This window comes from Cyprinodon tularosa, unplaced genomic scaffold, assembly GCF_016077235.1.
Source record: "Cyprinodon tularosa strain WSP-4 unplaced genomic scaffold, ASM1607723v1 ctg176, whole genome shotgun sequence".
NCBI classification, from domain to species: domain Eukaryota; kingdom Metazoa; phylum Chordata; class Actinopteri; order Cyprinodontiformes; family Cyprinodontidae; genus Cyprinodon; species Cyprinodon tularosa.
In genome coordinates, this window is record NW_024038582.1 from 520,216 (window position 1) to 539,974 (window position 19,759).

Genomic DNA, 19,759 nt, shown 5'->3' on the forward strand with positions numbered 1-19,759 from the left:
GGACACTCTCAAACATCCATTACCACACACAATCACTCATTTTCATAGTGCAGAACTACACCAGGTTGCACGACCCATCAGTTGCATGAGCAATCTTTGTAGATCACCCGCTTGTTCCAAAAGAAAAAAAAAAAGAAAAAATCCCATGCAGTTTACAGGTGCTGGTCATAAAATTAGAATATCATGAAAAAGTAGATTGATTTCAGTAATTCCATTTAAAAAGTGAAACTTGTATATTATATTCATACATTACATACAAACTCATATATTTCAGATGTTTATTTTGTTTAATTTTGATGATTACAAATGACAACAAATGAAAATCTCAAATTCATCATATCAGAAAATTAGAATATTACTGAAGACCAATAAAAACAAAGGATTTATAGAAATGTTGGCCAACTGAAAAGTATGAACATGAAAAGTATGAGCATGTACAGCACTCAGTATTTAGTTGGGCCTCCTTTGGCCTGTATTACTGCAGCAATGCGGCGTGGCATGGAGTCGATCAGTCTGTGGCACTGCTCAGGTGTTATGATAGCCCAGGTTGCTCTAATAGTGGCTTTTAGCTCTTCTGAATTGTTGGGTCTGGTGTATTGCATCTTCTTCTTCACAATACCCCATAGATTTTCTATGGGGTTAAGGTCAGGAGAGTTTGCTGGCCAATTAAGAACAGGGATACCATGGTCCTTCAACCAGGTACTGGTAGCTTTGGCACTGTGTGCAGGTGCCAAGTCCTGTTGGAAAATGAAATCTGCATCTCCAAAAAGTTGGTCAGCTGCAGGAAGCATGAAGTGCTCTAAAACTTCCTGGTATGTGGCTGCGTTGACCCTGGACCTCAGAAAACACAATGGACCAACACCAGCAGATGACATGGCACCCCAAACCATCACTGACTGTGGAAACTTTACACTGGACTTCAAGCAACGTGGATGAAGTGCCTCTCTTCTTTTCCTCCAGACTCTGGGACCTTGATTTCCAAAGGAAATGCAAAATTTACTTTCATCAGAGAACATGACTTTGGACCACTCACCAGCAGTCCAGTCCTGTTTCTCTTTAGCCCAGGCAAGACGCTTCTGACGCTGTCTGTGGTTCAAGAGTGGCTTGACACAAGGAATGCGACAGCAGAAACCCATGTCTTTCATACGTCTGTGTGTGGTGGTTCTTGAAGCACTCACTCCAGCTGCAGTCCACTCTTTGTGAATCTCCCCCACATTTTTGAATGGGTTTTGTTTCACAATCCTCTCCAGGGTGCGGTTATCTCTCTTGCTTGTACACTTTTTTCGACCACATCTTTTCCTTCCCTTCGCCTCTCTATTAATGTGCTTGGACACTGAGCTCTGTGAACAGCCAGCCTCTTTAGCGATGACCTTTTGTGTCTTGCCCTCCTTGTGCAAGGTGTCGATGGTCGTCTTTTGGACAACTGTCAAGTCAGCAGTCTTCCCCATGATTGTGTAGCCTATAGAACTAGACTGAAAGACCATTTAAAGGCTTTTGCAGGTGGTTTGAGTTAATTAGCTGATTAGAGTGTGGCACCAGGGGCCATCAATTTTGAACCTTTTCACAATATTCTAATTTTCTGATATGATGAATTTGAGATTTTCATTTGTTGTCATTTGTAATCATCAAAATTAAACAAAATAAACATCTGAAATATATGAGTTTGTATGTAATGTATGAATATAATATACAAGTTTCACTTTTTAAATGGAATTACTGAAATCAATCTACTTTTTCATGATATTCTAATTTTATGACCAGCACCTGTATTTGAACTCTTTGGAGAACAGGCCCAATGGTCGCTGGGGAGTAGAGGACATGGAATAAAAAACAAAAAAATTTTAATCATCACTAAAAAGCTCCACCATGCATCAGATACCTCAATAATCTATTTCGAACAGAGTGAGCCTGTTTTGCTCCCAGCACTGCAGGTTTACTGGTGTTTCCTTGAGTTTAGTAGAATATTAGGTAGATTTCAGGCTCTTCACCTGTGGAACCAGCTCTCAGTTTTAGTCCATGAGGTACAGTAGACACCCTGTCTACTTTTAAGACGAGACATCAAACTTCCTTTTTGTTGAATCTTATAATTAAAGTGCAGCCAACTCTGTAGGCTGCAAGAGAACATACCTGTTTTTGCACACTCCACTACATTCTCTATCCATTCTCCAATCATTTGCTGTTATTTTACCTTTAACTTCTCTCTTTGCTTCCCTTCTAAATCAGACCTGGGGTTCTATTCAGCACTGACAGCATTCTAAAGGGGGTAATGCAGCTGATTTGCTGCTACTGGGAACTTTGTTTTCCTTCTATATATACAGTATATGACCCTGGTGTTTCTGTCATAGACATTGCTATAGGCTGAGCTTTGCTGGGACTTGCCGTCCTCTTTTAGACTTCTATAGGGGCTCAGAGGTCATCTGTTTAGCTGTGTTTCTCTCCTAGATGAAGCCACTACTTCCGCAGTTACCCCTTTATGTTTCCCTCTGGCTCCATATCTCTGGGCAGAACAACCTTCTCATTAAGCCTGGTTCTCCTGGACGTTTCTTTGTGTTATAGTGGAGTTAACCTGTCCACTATCAGTACATGCTGATCCAGAATAAGCAAATTCTGCAAGTCAATAAACTAATAAACAAATGCAATTTGTGTGCTTTCCTATCTGAGGAAACCGCTTAACCAATCGGTCTGTGTGATTTGATGGATTTCACACAAATAAGATGAATTGAATTGGAAGTGCATATCATTTAAATGCGCTAAACATTGCATTAGTTTCCGCTTAAGCACAGAAATAAGTTGTGATCATGATTTTTAGTTACTGTTAGGCAGAAATTATATTTTTCACACATTAAAGGGAAAAAAGAAACAATCAGAATGTGTCAACAATGTGTACCTCTAACATATTATTTTACAAACCTACTATTAATGCTTACTGCTGAGAAGTAAAAGCATGATTAAAATTCAGACTTTGCCCACAACCCGTAACAACTATGATACCCTATAGAACTCTTCATCATTACCATTAAATCCATTTATGGCAAAATAAATAGAAAACTAATTTAGTGAATTTACTTAGCATGTCATCCTCTCCCTCACCCAACATGCCTAAAGTCAAGAGGCTGCCGGTAGATGTTACATCCTGCTGAAAGGTGCTGTTTCAGCACCAAACCAGTCTTCTTCCATGTTTTAACCAATCTGTGTAAAAATGAGGACAAGAAAAGGGAGAATAGACCTTTTCGTCGCTTTACATTTTACACAGTGTTAAATTAAACGAAATAAAGTACTGCATCATCTGAAGAGTGTGGTGAGGTGTTGGAGCAATCCGCAGTAGCATCTCTCCTTTACCTACAGTCGATTTTCTAGATGTAGATGTTGTAACGTGACGTCATCAGTTTATAGAGCTTAGTGTTCTCACAGCATCTTAAATCTGATTAAAGTAACCAGAACACATCTGAGTGGTATAGAAAAAACAAAACACTAAATATAATTTAAAATTTAAAGGTAAACTCTATAATTTTTTACAGTAGCATGGTTATTTTTGTGGATTTGATGAGTTTGATGGTGGCAGAATATAAAAAATATATATATATATTTTTAGCATCTATATTTTAAGAGGGATTATGGGACTTGGACAGAGGAAGTAAAGCTTAAAGAGTTAAAGATTTTTCTGATGTGTCCTCCTGAGAATTTAACAATCATATCTTCTCAAGGTCCATATGTGTTCTTCTTCCCCAGAGCAACAACATGCAGGGTAGTGAAATAGTGAAGATGAATCCTGCAGTGTAGGAGCACACTGTCCACTAGAGAACTGGTACTGCCATGCAACAGCCTAATGCTTTTCCTGGAAATGAAAACCATACAGTGATAAAGCTTCAAGTGGAGGCCAAAGGGGATGTTTACTTATCCAGATTACCAGAGATTATATCCATTTTGTTCATGGCTATCTCTGTCTTCAATTCATCCTCCTCTGGGTCCATAAAGACCAACAGCAAATTTTGAACAACATTACACATCTCTTTAAGTGGCCACACAGCAGCTTTTCAGAGCAAACCACTTTTAAAGCTACTTTTTGGTAGTTTAAGTAAAGGATAACACTGATTATTAAATAAAGTTTGGTTTAAATATTTCACTGATCATGTAAATATATTTATATTGTTTTACATTTACATTTATTTGTAAGTCTACAGCATGACCACTAGAGGGAGTACACTGATCAGACATACAATACCTCAACTTTATGATTTTGCTCTAAATAAAATGAAGTGACATTTATTACCAGTCAGTTTATTAAAGCCCTCTTTTTCACTGAATATCTTTCCGATCCTTCTATAGCGATTGATTTATAGCTGAACATAGGTTATTAGAATACTCTTGGACAAAATATATGAGTTTGACAGAATTCGACTAGAGGTGCGAAGGCTGGATCAACTGCAGGTAACTTCAGACATGGTCAAAGATGACCTCCCAGCCAGGTGGAATAAAAAAAAACATTAACCTCATGGTCACTGAGTCCATATGAGTCTTAAAGACATAAAAAAGGTACAGAAAGGGAAAAAGGCAGTGGAAGGAAAGTTTTCAATAAGATTGATGAAAGATTGCTTTCAGTTTCCTTCATAAACCATCATAGAGTTGCAACATGTTATTTTCTCTTGACAGAAAGAAGCCGTGCTGCATATGCAAAAACCGGATGCCCCACTTCCAGAGAAAAAAGCCAGCAGATTCCACGGCTACACCTGGATTTCTTTTTACAGTATGGACGTATTATATCTTGGTTTAAAGCAGTGTTACAGTTACTGTTAGTAGATAAGGTTTACATGTATCTATCAATTAGTTTAGCTAAAACATGAGGTTTTATCGTAGCTGAAAAAGAGGAAAACTGTAACAGCTTTTACTACTGTCCCTATAAATATAAAACAGATAACATATTTGAATCTAAAATGTGATGATCAGTAGACATATTTGAATAAAAAATATCATGATTCTATCATTACATGCCATAATGCAGTTGTCATATACATTAGTAAATAATTAGGCATTCACATATAGTTAGGAAAACAATTTAGTTGCAAAATGTTTATTTACAGTATACAGTTGTGGTTTTCCAAAATGATTTTTAAGGCCCAGTCTCTTCAAATGTAAACTCTTTACTAGGAATGCATGAACTGCAAATCCGATTACAAAATAATAGTTAATTGGCTCACAGATGCTTCCATTTTTTCTTAGTTATTGTAAGGCTACTGTATTTTGGTCTTTGAAATCTTTATATAAGTAAGGCCTTAACACCCAGGCAAATGAATACAATTTGCATCTGATTAAAGCTGATTAAGAGCACCAATATCATAAGATATTTTTTTTAATGAAAATCAATTTAATCTCTTCTTTAATCTTTTCCCTTTAATTTTTTAATTCAATTTCTTTGAATTAGCTTCCTACCAATGAAACAGTGCAAATTAGCATTTTGACATGGTTTGTAAATTAACACACTAATTATATACCTTGAGATACTTAAGTTTTTTCTTTCTTTAAAATCTTTCTCTTCTTACCTTTTTAGTTGTATTATTTTGTTTTATTTTTTGGTTAGTTTTGTTAAAATTTTCTGTGTATCTTGGGCTTACGTAGCGCAACATGCCACAGGTTGGCAAATACTTTAAATATGTGTATAAATCCCTGATTCATATTGTCTGTTTTGTATCAATATAATAGAAAATCTTTAAAGAGGGTACTCAAAAAAGATAAAGTAACACAGTAATTGATTACAACATATGTTTACGTAATTGGCACCCTGATATATTTAATAGGTTTATTTGTTCCGTGCAGCTAGCCTTAAGTCAAGTTAACAGCCAGGCTTACTTTATTCTGGTACTCTGCCAGCGGTGACACTGATCAGTGCTTCTGATATCTACTAATATAAACAGCTTTATGTTCTTGAACTATTTCAACATTATTATGGTAGCCCATTTTTGCATTTATAAATTTCCATGTGGATGTTGTTACTGTTTGATGTATTTTTATAGACAGTGTTGTTCTAAGCTTGATCAAAAGGCCTTGAATAGACCATTGCATGTGTTACTCATATTTATGTTAAATGGGTGTATTGTTGAGAGTACTTTAATTCTCTATCAAATCACATTCATTGACTGATCTCCACCATGTTGAAACTTTTTATTTTGTAGCTAGGAACATAACTGACCTTTTTGTTTTTTTTGTAATTTCCATATAGAGTGATTTATATTTTCAGTTCTGTTGAAAGAAATGTAGGCTTCTTATTCCCTCCTGTTGCTATGGTGGATTGTATTTTCTGCCCTCTATTGAGAAGGGTCCCATATTCTGGGCTTACTTACTGAGTCCAATTAGCTGATGGATCAGCTGTTCTGAAATAAAAAATCCTTAATATTACAAAACAGAATAAGTCAAATAACTGCACTTTATTCAGAATAAATTCATCCTACTCCCTGAAACAGGGCATCAATGGTTAGGTACCCGTCATTTTATTTTACTCAATTCGTAACAAATGTAAACTTTATTAAGGATGTTTTATATGGGATCACAAATGATTAAAAAAAAGATCAACTGTCTGATCATCTGTTTTATAGAATCTGTTCTTTAATGTGATTTTCATAAATGTTCGGTTATTAAGACCAAACCATCAAGTACCTCCTTTATAATAGCATAGCTTTACTTTTCTACTACTACTTCCTGTCCTCCTCCAATAACAGAAATGACAAAAAAGAAAAGAATTACTTTTAAGCTCCAAATTTAAAACCTTTAATGTACCTGTTTTGTTTAAATAAAACCCCTACTAAAAGTAACTTCTTTATAATACAGCATATGTGAATATCCTTTTATGCTGTAAAGAATATTTTCAAAATTTTTTAAAATACATATATTGTAATATTTTTAACATGGCAACAGGTGGAGCTATTGTGCTTTTGCAAGGGACGTAATTACACGTGGTTTACATTTCTATGCCACTTCAGATGGTTTTCTGGATAACATCTCAGGTAATTTTTTTGGACTTCTAAGACAATAAACCAAAACAGCTTTATGCATTAGGTTTTCTAAAAAAAAAAAAACAGACTTCATAGCCTCTGGAGCAACTTTAATTCAACCAGAAGAGACTCACACAGAGAAAGATGCAATTAGAAAGATTATATTGAGCAAAAGTTTCTCAAATCTCATCAAACGGAAAATGACAAGATTATTGTTATCAAAAACAGTTTTCAGAAAAAAGCATTTATGCCTAAACTGTTTACATTCTGGGTTTATTCAACCTTCTGTGTGAAATTACAGAACTGATAAGTGCAAATTTGATAGAAAACAGATCGGTTTATTTCTGCATTTGCTGTTGTCGTTTTCTATATGAATACCAGGAAATAACCATGTGATGCATACTGAGGTACATAAATAGACTTTGCATTTTATAATGTTAACCAATATACTACCACAGGGTTTAATCGGACATTTCAAATTAAAGCAAAAGAACATCAAATATTGAGTAAATATTGAAAATTGCAAACAAAAAATTCATTTGATAGTCTTCTAACCGATTACATGCCAGATGACTAACAGAAATAAAGCTTTTTGTGGGAGTGCACAGTTATTCCTTTCAGTGGAACTACAATGGTCACAACCAGCCTCCATATCGAAGCTTATTGGGCAGATAGATGTTGGTAAGGAAGTCAGGAGCAATGGAGGACAGGGACTGTATTTCAGCCTTAACTTTATTCTGCTGCATCAGTTCCATCTAAAACAGAAACACATAACTTTAAGAGGAATGAAAAACAAAGCTATAGATAAACCTATTCTACAGAATGATTTAAGTATGTAAAAAAATAAAAATGTAGATTTACACACCAGCCTGTGATGCTAATGTTGCACATAGAACAAATACAAATTATGTCTATTGGTAAAATTCACTTTTTTTCCTTTTTGGATAAATTTAATGAAGAATCTACATTATTCAGTCAGAATTGGTCTAAAGCAAACCGTATGCAAACAGGCAAGAAGTTAATTAGTTGTGTTTATCTAATGTGTTTGACATCAAATACACCAATACATAAACTGCTAATGAAGTTTCAGAAGTTAGAAATATGGCCAATTTGAAAAAAAAAAAATAATAATCCTTAAAAATATTCTAGGTTAAAAAAGAAAAGGTTAGGTGAGGATCTGAATCACTTAGAGAGATAGTTCACAAGTTTCAGTAAAGCTGCCTTGATGTGGCTTATAGAGGAAGCTAGCAACGCCATTACAGGCTCCAAAGCACATGAGGTTTTATTTCCAGTTTGCTCACATCTATGAACCCCATCCAAAGAGGTGCTGAGCAGCAACAGGAACTTTTTCGGACAGGATCAGCAACCAATATTTGTGAAATAAGAAGAATGATCTAAATGATAAAAACACCATGCCTACTGTGAAGTGTGGTGGTGCCTCTGTAAAGCTATGGGGCCCCTGTGCTTCCTCAGGCACTGGAAACCTGTAGCTTTAAAGGAAATGATGGATTTGAAATAATATCAGGAAATCCCTGGATAAAATGTCAGTTTGGCAGTTGAACATTGGCTCCTCCACCAAGGCAGTGATTCTAAGCACATCTCAAACAGGGGCGTAGCTAATGAAAGCCTGTGTAGCGTTGGCCACCTCTGGAACTTTAGCGGACACACATGGAGCAGCAGAAAGACTGACCGGCTACTAAACTAGCATGGATAAGAAAAACCCTAAAAATTCTAGGGAGAATAAAAGTTAAATAAAAAATGCAGAGGTTAGCTTCAATTGCAACTTTTAATATTGCACAAAGGAACTTAGTCATCAGAATGTGGTAACTGACCATAAGGATATTTTTTTGCCATTTTGAATCACATAAGAAGTCCAAGAACACAGTCTGTCCATTTTAGTTTCCAGACATTTACTTCATGAGATCCTTTTACATTTCAGGGACTTAGGGCGATACCTGGAATTTTAAACTCTTTGCGTCTTTCAAAACAATTTTACCAGAGTAATTTTAAATTTTTGGGGTGAAACTTTGCAAAATAAAATGCTCTGGTGAGGGAATAGGACTTTGAGATTATCATGGGATTGGTGAGGGGAAGGGCTGACACAAACATAACTTTAGGTTGTTTTTAGTGGGAATGAAGCTGTGCAAGACTCAAATATCTAACCCATTAATGCAGCTTAAATGCAAAATATGGATGTTTTTTGGGGAGCTCCGTTCCTGCTTCGTTTACACCCAACAGCTGACAGGGTGGTTGAGCCTGTTCTCCAGTTTTCACCTTTCAGTAGGACTCACCAATGACTGAAGGAAACATACGGCTATAATCCAGGCATCTAACAGTCAAATCTTGTTTCAGGTTTTCTTTTGTCATCAAGTGAATTCTTTGGCAACATGGAAACTGAGCTTTTAACATATACCTTCTGTGAAAACAACTGCTGCAGTTCAGCAAAGATTAATAAAAACAAAATGGAGAAAAACTCCAGGCTCCCAACTTTCATATCTATGGTTAAAGGTTTCTTATTTCTGCCGTGCACTGGACTGGAGATGTAAGGGAGTTTTCTTAACATTCCAGTAGTTGTCTAGTAAAGAAACTACTTAACTTTATAAAGCTGTAGGCAGGCAAGCTTTATTTTAGCGAATGTTCATCTTGGAGCGAAAGTTTGGAACCACTGAAAGTGCTCTTCACCATTTTGCTTCTACTTTGCCTTGCCTTCTGGCTGGATTTTTTGTGTGAAAAAAGCTAGAGAGTGAAGAACACCAAAAAGGATTGTATGTGACGTCAAACCATATTAAGTCTAAAAAGATACCATTAGTTCTTTGCATCGTCTTTTCTTAGTTCTGTCTATGCGCTAGTATTGCTCCAATAAGAAAGCTGCAAAGAGCTAATATTCACATTGAGCTGTATAAAGTACTACAGGCTCTAGTTTTAATGAAAAATGAAATATGGTGTTTGCAGAAACCACTTGCCTTGTAGTGCAAATGCATGCTAACTGGAATGTTTTACCAATATACCCAATTTGCAGTGAATATAAACAATTCAAACTTCCACCATTATTTCTATTTATTTTCACTCACTTCTTTGCACCAGTCTGGTTGGCTGGTTAAGTATGGTCTCTTCATCAAACTGTTGAGTTTGCTTTCATCTCTCTTGGTAAGAGGAATCAGGGACTCTGCAGGAATCCTTAACCTAAAAAGGACATTTTCATTTCAGATTGATTTCTTAAAACAGTACAATTTCATTTCTCCAAAAAAATAAAATAAAACATTACATATCCACACTTCAGGGCACAAAATAAGCAGTTACCTCAGAGAGAAAACAAATAAAAAAATGCATAAACTACAAATAAATATATCTCAGAAAGCCATTATTTTTCTAAATTTGTTGAAATTGATATATACTTAAAATGTCATACAGTTTCAAGTGCAGTTCCTTAAATGGGGAAAAAAAGAAGTCAACAGCAACTGAAACCAAAACAAACAATCTAAATGCCCTCTGAATATGATTCCAATTGAAGGCAGGAGGAGGAAGAAGGAAGTAGCAAATTTCAATTCCAAACCTCTGTAGGTCAGAGGGGAGAAGGCCAAGCCACATAACGCTTGGGACGGTCAGACTGTGGGCCTCAAATGACATTGCCTGTGGAAAACCCAAACTACATTACACAGAATCCCTACAATATACAAGTTTTCAATATGATTGAAGTAAAACAGGAATGGAAACATACAGTCAATAAAGATAGAGTTAGTTAATCATCTACAAAGCCGGTGTAAATATGTATTTTGAGGCCTTTTTCAGACAGTAAAAAGGGCACTGTATAAATTCTAGAGCAGAAAAATGACAACACTCACCACCGATCCATACTTGTAGATACACATGATCTCAATGCCTAAAAAAAAAAAAAGAAACACTGACAGACCAGAGGAATTATCCCCAGAGATGTGCAACATATTTTTGAACCATTACATATGCGTCTGGCCATGCAACTGGAGCAAGGTTGAAAGCTTTGACGGTGACAGAAGAGGGAATAACAGCCAAACTAGACACAGTTCTTTGCATAAGTCTGTCGTACCTCCTAACCCCCCCCCCCTCACTTCTTTTATGTTACACCCACCAACCTACATGGATTTTATTGGGATCTTATGTGACACAAAATAACATATCTGTGAGGTAAAGTAAAATCTGAAAAGTTTGGTGAAAATCAACATGTAACCAAGAACACACCAACCCCACTGTGAAACATGCTGATGGATTAATCATGCCATGACGATGTTTCCCAACCGGAGACAGGGAAGCTGGTCAGAATTAAAGGGAAGATGGCCTTAATAGAGAGCATTCCTCAAAGAGAACACATCAACATGCAAGAGACTTGAGATGGAAACAGGGATCAGCTTCATAATCCTAAAAGTCTGAGCTGCAATCAAATAGTTTTATCAAGATACATTTATGTGTAAATGTGGCCCAATTAGAGCCCTAAAAACAACAAAAAACCTATTAGAAGTTTAAACGTTTCTGTCTAGTTGGACATGAATCCCTATATTTGAAAAAAATAATTAGCAGGAATGTGCAAAATGCTAAAACAATAGATGCTTAAAGCTTTTAATATTTTTTATGGTAAAAGAGAAAAAAAAACGGGTAATTTTTCCTTCCACTTCCCAACCCCGCATTTGATTAGTCTTTTAAACTACATAAGAGAATGTGGCTATACAATTTCAAAGGGTGGGATATATTTTTATTTACCGTAGCCCAACAAACTGCATAGCTGCTAATGTGCTGACTTGACAAAAAAATAAAACACAGCTGTGTGCCTGTAGAGATTAAAGGACAGTCGTTTGATAGCTGTGAGGAGCCATCTAAACCATGTGTTAGCCTTACCCCGAAATCCCACATCCTCTGTCACCGCCCCATCCCGCTGCGCTCCAGACCTCCTGCGCAAAGCAAAGCCTATAGCCTTCGCTGTTCCTCCCGTCCTGCTCCACTCCGACTTCCTCGGAGTTTGAGGAGAGCATGCACGATATTATTATTAAATTCATAGGAGCAAAGCAAGCGAAAATTGAAAAAAAAAAATGTTCCAGCAAATGTTCCGTTTCTGCCCAAATATTTTCTTTTTGTTGTAGATTTTTGAAACGGTGATAACTAGGATAATCCAAAACTGCCTTCTTATGAACTTTGTTCTTTACTTCCAATCTCAGCATCTCTTCATCTATTCCTGCAATAGAAGTTTCTTTTGACTGGATTTGATTAAACTTTTAAGCCCCTCGGTATAAAACAAATATTTTGATGGAGCTGAGAAATCTCCTTCCTGGTATGTTGAAGAACCAATAGTTTGCATCTAATCTTTTAAATAAACAGTGTTAGTTTTTTGGAATATATCAGAATTATGCTATCATTTCTAGTTACTGGTCTGTCGTTACTATATTTTACTCTGACAAACCGATCTTCTCAACGTTCTTTTTTTCGTTTGGCTCTGTATTTTGAAAGTAACGGACGGAGAAGACGTACATGGACGGTGACGTACGAGAGTATGTGGAATCTGGGGTTAGGCTGATCTGCATTCAGATAAATCATCTGTACCATGAGGGTCAGCATCCACCAGGGCGAAGATGGGAATGTGCAGAGTGTCCCACAGTTTTCTCACCATCAGTCTGCTGTTTACGTCTGGCACACCTTTACCCTGAATCACATAAAATAATCTTCAATTATTGTCTCAAGTTGGGTAAATAAAAAATCCATGGCTTGGTAAAATACAACAAACTGTGATCATGATGCAAGGAGAAAGTTTTGCGCAGAAGTTGTCATCCAGCAGCCTCTGGAATGTTGCATCCTTCTCTATGATCAGGATGAATTTAGCTGATGATACAATATCTGTACAGTAAATAATTAAGCTCATAACGTTTTGTCCATAAAAAAAGACAGTTTGTTCAGTTTATTCCCTTAAGCTTAGTTGGCTTTTAAAGGATACTTTTAATTCCAGCGATGTTTGAAGAAACTGAAACAGCCTAAAAAAAAAACACACAAACACAAAAAAAGCAAGGCTCTAAATATTTGATTATGAAGGGCAAACCTTTGGAGAGTGAGCTTGATTCACCAAAAAGTTTCATGTGGAGTTGCTGACACATTTGAAAGCTTTACAGTAAATTTACATTGCATGTTGTAATGAGACATGCACTGAGATTGGTCCTGTCAACAGTACATGACCATGTGCTAAGCTGGTGCTTGTAAAATGCTGGAAAAAAAAAAAAAAACTGGCAATGGAGCAGAAAATAAAAGAGGCTGAGTTGCTTGCTTAAATAAATGGGGCTGTATAATGTATAACAGGGGATTAGAACACATTAAAGCACAACATTTGTCACAAAGTGATTGATCGCAGATAATCTAAATAGGAAGATGATTTACATTTGACACATGGAGTCAATAAGAGTTTTTATGATGCTTCTGAAAATATGCTGACAGAGAATCATGGTTCAGAGATTGACTATTAAGATATGCAAGCTGATTTAGAGACATCACTGTTAGTTCTCATCCCATTATAATAATGTTTCTCCTTTGTTTTTAATATCAATAAAAATCATAGACAACAGAATATAGGTTAATATAGGTAATCTAAGTTATTAGATTGTTTTCATCCTTATCTTTCTTCATGCATAACAGAAACCTGTACTGGAAAAACAAAACAACAACAACTATTGACTGTTTTGCAAATCGAATAATCAGTCAGTTATTTAAAAAGAAAATAGATTAATAATCGGATAGCAATAGGTTTGTTAAAAAAGATCCTTTACTAAATTAAACTAAGTGAAACTAAAACATTTAAACTTGGGTTCTGCATAGAGCATTTTGACAAACATTTTTTTTTTAACTTAAATGCAAAATGCTTATTTATTTTTTTCAATTTTGATATAATTACTGCTCTAAGTGGGTCTGTCAGAGGCAAATTTTACAGTCTTTATTCACTAATTAACAATTAATCGATTACTAAATTAGTCGACTTCAGTAATTGATTGATCACGATTAATCCAATTAACTATTTCAGCTCTATTGTGAAGTTCATTTAGTGTGTCCTGCAGGTCATTATTCAGATGCAGTAATAAGTTATACACACTAGATTAACATTTGATGTAGGGAGATTCTATTTTTAGTGCAATTAGAAAAAGCGAGGAACTTACAGCAGAGCTGGGGTGACAGTCAATCTTTGTTCCATCCTCCTCCAAATAGCACAGATCGCCAGAAATCAAGCCCTTGGATGTGGCCAACTACAGCCCAAAGAAACACAAACACACTGGCGCATACTGTACAACATGACATATGGTTATACAAGCCTTTTTGCAGCACTGACTTTTTGAACTCCATTTCTGTTTGATCAGTAAAACCATATTTACTCCACAGGTGTTTCCTGAACTATAAGGTGAAGCATAATTGAAATATGGTTCTAATCTAAAGGATTTACACATGTTAGATTTTAGCTAATATCGCAAAGAATTCTGCTACAAGCTTTTAATATAAGAGGTTTGAAATTTCTGCCAAGCAGTCACTGAATTATGTAAACCATCTGTCAAACTGAAAATCAATATGCACACTCACCACATGTAGTGATCTGCGAGGAACCTTCAGCATGCAGGAGATGTCATCTATTATACTGTCCACAGTTCTTTGTGACCCAAACAGCTGTGTGTTGTTGTAATATATGTCTCTGTAGAAGAAAACTTCAAAGTGAGCACATTAAAGAAATGCTTCATTTTCGCGACAAAACAAACTATACGTTTTTTTCTTTTCTTTCTTTCTTAAATTTACCTTTTCGTTGCATAAGAGTTGCTCTGCACTAGTCTGTAGATGACGGAAAGAATCTTCAGAATTTGTGCTTTGAATAGAAAAAGATTTTGTTATTTATATTTTACTCACAATCATCAATTCTTTTCTTGTTTTAAAAGACTGGCTGAGAAAAGAGACACAGAAGACAACTGGCACTTCTCCATGTGAACTGATGCTTAAAAGCCTCTTTCAACATGTTCCGTCTCTGCCAATTTGTCACCTAAAACCAATTCTGACTTTTACTGCCATCTGTGCAGTTTGTTTATATGCTTATAATGGATACAAATTAAAGCCACATGAAAAACCTCACAGCTGGAAAATGATTTAGACTAAAAACAAGCGGGAGAGTAGAATTTGAAGCTGATGTGTGAGAAGTGTGTCCATCTTCTTACCAAACTTAGAAACAGACGAAGGACAGTCGCTCCTAACAGAGGTGGCAGAACGCTCTGAACTCATCTGAAGCCCGACGACGCTGTCAAAACTTATTGTTGGAAAAAAGGAACAAAAAAGTAATTTAAGCCAAATTACAATACATTATATGCTGCCTGACCCAGAGTTTTCATAAAAAGCCTTCTTAAAGAAGACATTTTCCAAAATAAACTAGGTGAAACTTTTCCACTTGAGGAATTCTGGATTGAGCATACTGACAGACAAAAATCTTAAATCCAACGTGTTTATAGATTTTTTGATACAATTTTAATATTATTACTGCTCTACATGGGTTTCTCTGTCAGCTAAATGTTTTAGAATCCCTATACTCCAGTTAACGATTAATCGATAACTGAATTAGTAGACGATTAGTTCAATAATCAATTAATCCGATTAAATGTTTCAGTCCTAACATTTTTACATCATTATAAGTTCAAATGATGTTTACCTGACATTGGCCCAACTGGATCTGTTTGGCAGTTCAAGGACAGGCACTTCATCTCTGGAAAGACTGGTCACCACTCCCAGGATTACGCCTTCAATTTGAGCTAAAATTTCATCTCTGGATTAAGGGGAAAAAATAAAAAAACAAAAATTTCATAAAAAATAACAACAACCAATTGACCGTCGAAGTTAACCGAATACAGCCATCTGTGAGAAAAACAGCAACCATGTCTCAGTGTTCCACACCTGGGCTTCCCTAGTTCAGACTAACATCAATTATCACTTTTTGTTTTAAGATTTATGTTCAAAACTAATAAACAGCTTTTATTCATTTGCACTTTTATTTCAGGTCAATTCCCATAAGAGAGCAAAAGCAGGTTTTTAAGTAATTTCTATCATTTTTAATATGTTTTAATTAAGTAGCAGGAGACACAAATATGTTTATAAAGATAAACTGTGGAATTCGGTTTTACAGTAAGCCACAATGTCTTAATCTTTTGAGTTTTTGAATTTCATTTTTATAAAAAATAAATAAATCTAAATCTTTTACTATCTGTTCTTTGGCAAAACCAATAATACTAAAAGATCACTAATAAACTCATGGATGCATCTCATCAAAGCAATTTTCTTAAATATGTGGCTTTTTAGTTCTGTAAGAAAATGCACACATACAAGATTCTCCCATATCCTGTTTAGTTTGGTCTACAGTTTTCTGGTCTAATACAAGAATTTGTAAACCATAAGAGGAAGCATTCATTCAGAATAAACATTTCTATAGCCAGAGCTATAGAAACGTTTGTAGAGGGGTAAAGTTAGGAAAAGTTTCAACACTTTTACTTAAGTAAAAGTAGCAATGAATGCTTTAACATATTTTTACAGAAGAAAAAAAATAAAACCAAGAAACGGATTGTAATTTTCATTTAATTAATTTATTTATTTGACAGGGACAGTGTATTTTAAAAAGCATTCCTGCAAATGCACCAGAATTAGCCAAAAGGCTATTTTTTATCTGTTGTCCCTGGAAAGATCTTAAACTTGTCTAACTAAAAAAACACAACAGTAAGCATTTTACAATGAAAAATACAAGTATAAAAAGAAATAAAAACATATATAACTCTTCAAAACTGATTTAAAAATACAGAATAAAAACAATTTAAATAATTTAAAAAAAGTATTTGGTAAGAAGGCAATCTAAATAATAACTGATTAAACTTCTAACATCTAATCATAAGGATGGAAATATAAGTCGTGTATTGGCATTGTTAGACATTTCATATAATATAATTTACATTATATGCATGGATCTCATAGATATGCTGTACTTAGGCACCAGTAATAATGAGCCAAACAGCTTATGGGGCTCTAATTAGATCATATATGTGGTATTATAAAAGGATGTTGGATATATGTCAATTTTGTAGCTGATATACAGCATTTAGCATAGTTTAATTTATTTTGTTTACTATGGTTTATGTTCAAAAGAGTAAGATCATGAGTAATATTGCACTTTCATTCCAGTAGATTTCCAGTTTGTACAAACGTTTATGTATTTATTTACTATTCTGTTAGTTAATCGTTTGATGGTAATAATTAAAGATGTGATACAATGACTGGAAGATTACACAAACGGGTTAAAAATAACTTGCCATGTTGTGAAGCTGTTATCAGTAATGGCTAGCTAAATGGTTGTCAGTAACAAGCAGGAGTGAAGTTAAACTTACTGACTGATTTCCCTAACAGCCCGTTGAACCTCCTCCATAGGATCGTTCAACAGCTGAACGCGAAGCTTTTCAATTTCAGAGAAAAACTGCGCTTCAAAAGAACTCATTTAGTGTTTTTTTTATCTTCAAAAGTAGCAGCTAATTCCTGTTAGCAAGCAAGGTTAGCTAAGCGCAAATCTCCCGGTAAGCGCAGCTGTAACTGATTGCCTCGTGCCTCATTAGACGAGGAAAACTAAAATTGACGCATTCATTTTATGACCATTTTCACTGGGACAAAAAAACAAAAACAAAACAAAAAACATTTAATTTCACATAAAATAATAGAAAATATACTTTTTAAGCTATCTCAGCATAGCTTTTAAAATTAAAGTTTTTATACAACAAACTTACATCCCTCTGTTAATTTTCAAAACCATTTTAACCCTTTATAGGGCACTCAGTGAAATTCTTTGAAAATCCAAATTATAATGATTAACAGTGTTATTAGAATCCAGGAAAATACTTTCACTTTAAAAAATGTGATATTTTGATGGAAAAAAAAATTAATGTCAATGTAATAAAAAGAAACGCCAACTTGCCCGAATATACAGGTGCTGGTCATAAAATTAGAATATCATGAAAAAGTAGATTGATTTCAGTAATTCCATTTAAAAAGTGAAACTTGTATATTATATTCATACATTACATACAAACTCATATATTTCAGATGTTTATTTTGTTTAATTTTGATGATTACAAATGACAACAAATGAAAATCTCAAATTCATCATATCAGAAAATTAGAATATTGTGAAAAGGTTCAAAATTGATGGCCCCTGGTGCCACACTCTAATCAGCTAATTAACTCAAACCACCTGCAAAAGCCTTTAAATGGTCTTTCAGTCTAGTTCTATAGGCTACACAATCATGAGGAAGACTACTGACTTGACAGTTGTCCAAAAGACGACCATCGACACCTTGCACAAGGAGGGCAAGACACAAAAGGTCATCGCTAAAGAGGCTGGCTGTTCACAGAGCTCAGTGTCCAAGCACATTAATAGAGAGGCGAAGGGAAGGAAAAGATGTGGTCGAAAAAAGTGTACAAGCAAGAGAGATAACCGCACCCTGGAGAGGATTGTGAAACAAAACCCATTCAAAAATGTGGGGGAGATTCACAAAGAGTGGACTGCAGCTGGAGTGAGTGCTTCAAGAACCACCACACACAGACGTATGAAAGACATGGGTTTCTGCTGTCGCATTCCTTGTGTCAAGCCACTCTTGAACCACAGACAGCGTCAGAAGCGTCTTGCCTGGGCTAAAGAGAAACAGGACTGGACTGCTGGTGAGTGGTCCAAAGTCATGTTCTCTGATGAAAGTAAATTTTGCATTTCCTTTGGAAATCAAGGTCCCAGAGTCTGGAGGAAAAGAAGAGAGGCACTTCATCCACGTTGCTTGAAGTCCAGTGTAAAGTTTCCACAGTCAGTGATGGTTTGGGGTGCCATGTCATCTGCTGGTGTTGGTCCATTGTGTTTTCTGAGGTCCAGGGTCAACGCAGCCACATACCAGGAAGTTTTAGAGCACTTCATGCTTCCTGCAGCTGACCAACTTTTTGGAGATGCAGATTTCATTTTCCAACAGGACTTGGCTCCTGCACACAGTGCCAAAGCTACCAGTACCTGGTTGAAGGACCATGGTATCCCTGTTCTTAATTGGCCAGCAAACTCTCCTGACCTTAACCCCATAGAAAATCTATGGGGTATTGTGAAGAAGAAGATGCAATACACCAGACCCAACAATTCAGAAGAGCTAAAAGCCACTATTAGAGCAACCTGGGCTATCATAACACCTGAGCAGTGCCACAGACTGATCGACTCCATGCCACGCCGCATTGCTGCAGTAATACAGGCCAAAGGAGGCCCAACTAAATACTGAGTGCTGTACATGCTCATACTTTTCATGTTCATACTTTTCAGTTGGCCAACATTTCTATAAATCCTTTGTTTTTATTGGTCTTCAGTAATATTCTAATTTTCTGATATGATGAATTTGAGATTTTCATTTGTTGTCATTTGTAATCATCAAAATTAAACAAAATAAACATCTGAAATATATGAGTTTGTATGTAATGTATGAATATAATATACAAGTTTCACTTATTAAATGGAATTACTGAAATCAATCTACTTTTTCATGATATTCTAATTTTATGACCAGCACCTGTATTAAGAAAAATAAAAAAAGTGCTTCTATAAGAAATTCATTAAAAACACTCTGAGTGTGAAGGAAACATTGTTTTTGGTCCAACATAACCTTAGAGGCATTAATGCTGATACTGGCACTTAAATTTTTTAGTTTATAAACCTAAATCTAATTGTTAACTAGGCTTATTAACTTTTTAACTTT

General features: G+C 35.5%; 1 protein-coding gene across 1 annotated transcript; it reads right to left on the minus strand.

Annotated features, from left to right (window-relative positions):
* Positions 1-7,130: 7,130 nt before the first annotated feature.
* On the minus strand, positions 7,131-17,585 carry spo11 (SPO11 initiator of meiotic double stranded breaks). The gene is made up of 13 exons (XM_038281814.1): positions 17,378-17,585; positions 15,661-15,774; positions 15,176-15,264; positions 14,766-14,832; positions 14,556-14,664; positions 14,141-14,227; positions 12,937-12,973; positions 12,730-12,839; positions 12,549-12,648; positions 10,826-10,863; positions 10,537-10,613; positions 10,055-10,166; positions 7,131-7,738 (listed from the first exon to the last, which is right to left on the minus strand). Exons 1-13 carry the CDS (start codon positions 17,482-17,484, stop codon positions 7,619-7,621), a joined length of 1,167 nt encoding a protein of 388 aa, XP_038137742.1. The 5' UTR covers positions 17,485-17,585; the 3' UTR covers positions 7,131-7,618.
* Positions 17,586-19,759: the final 2,174 nt, after the last annotated feature.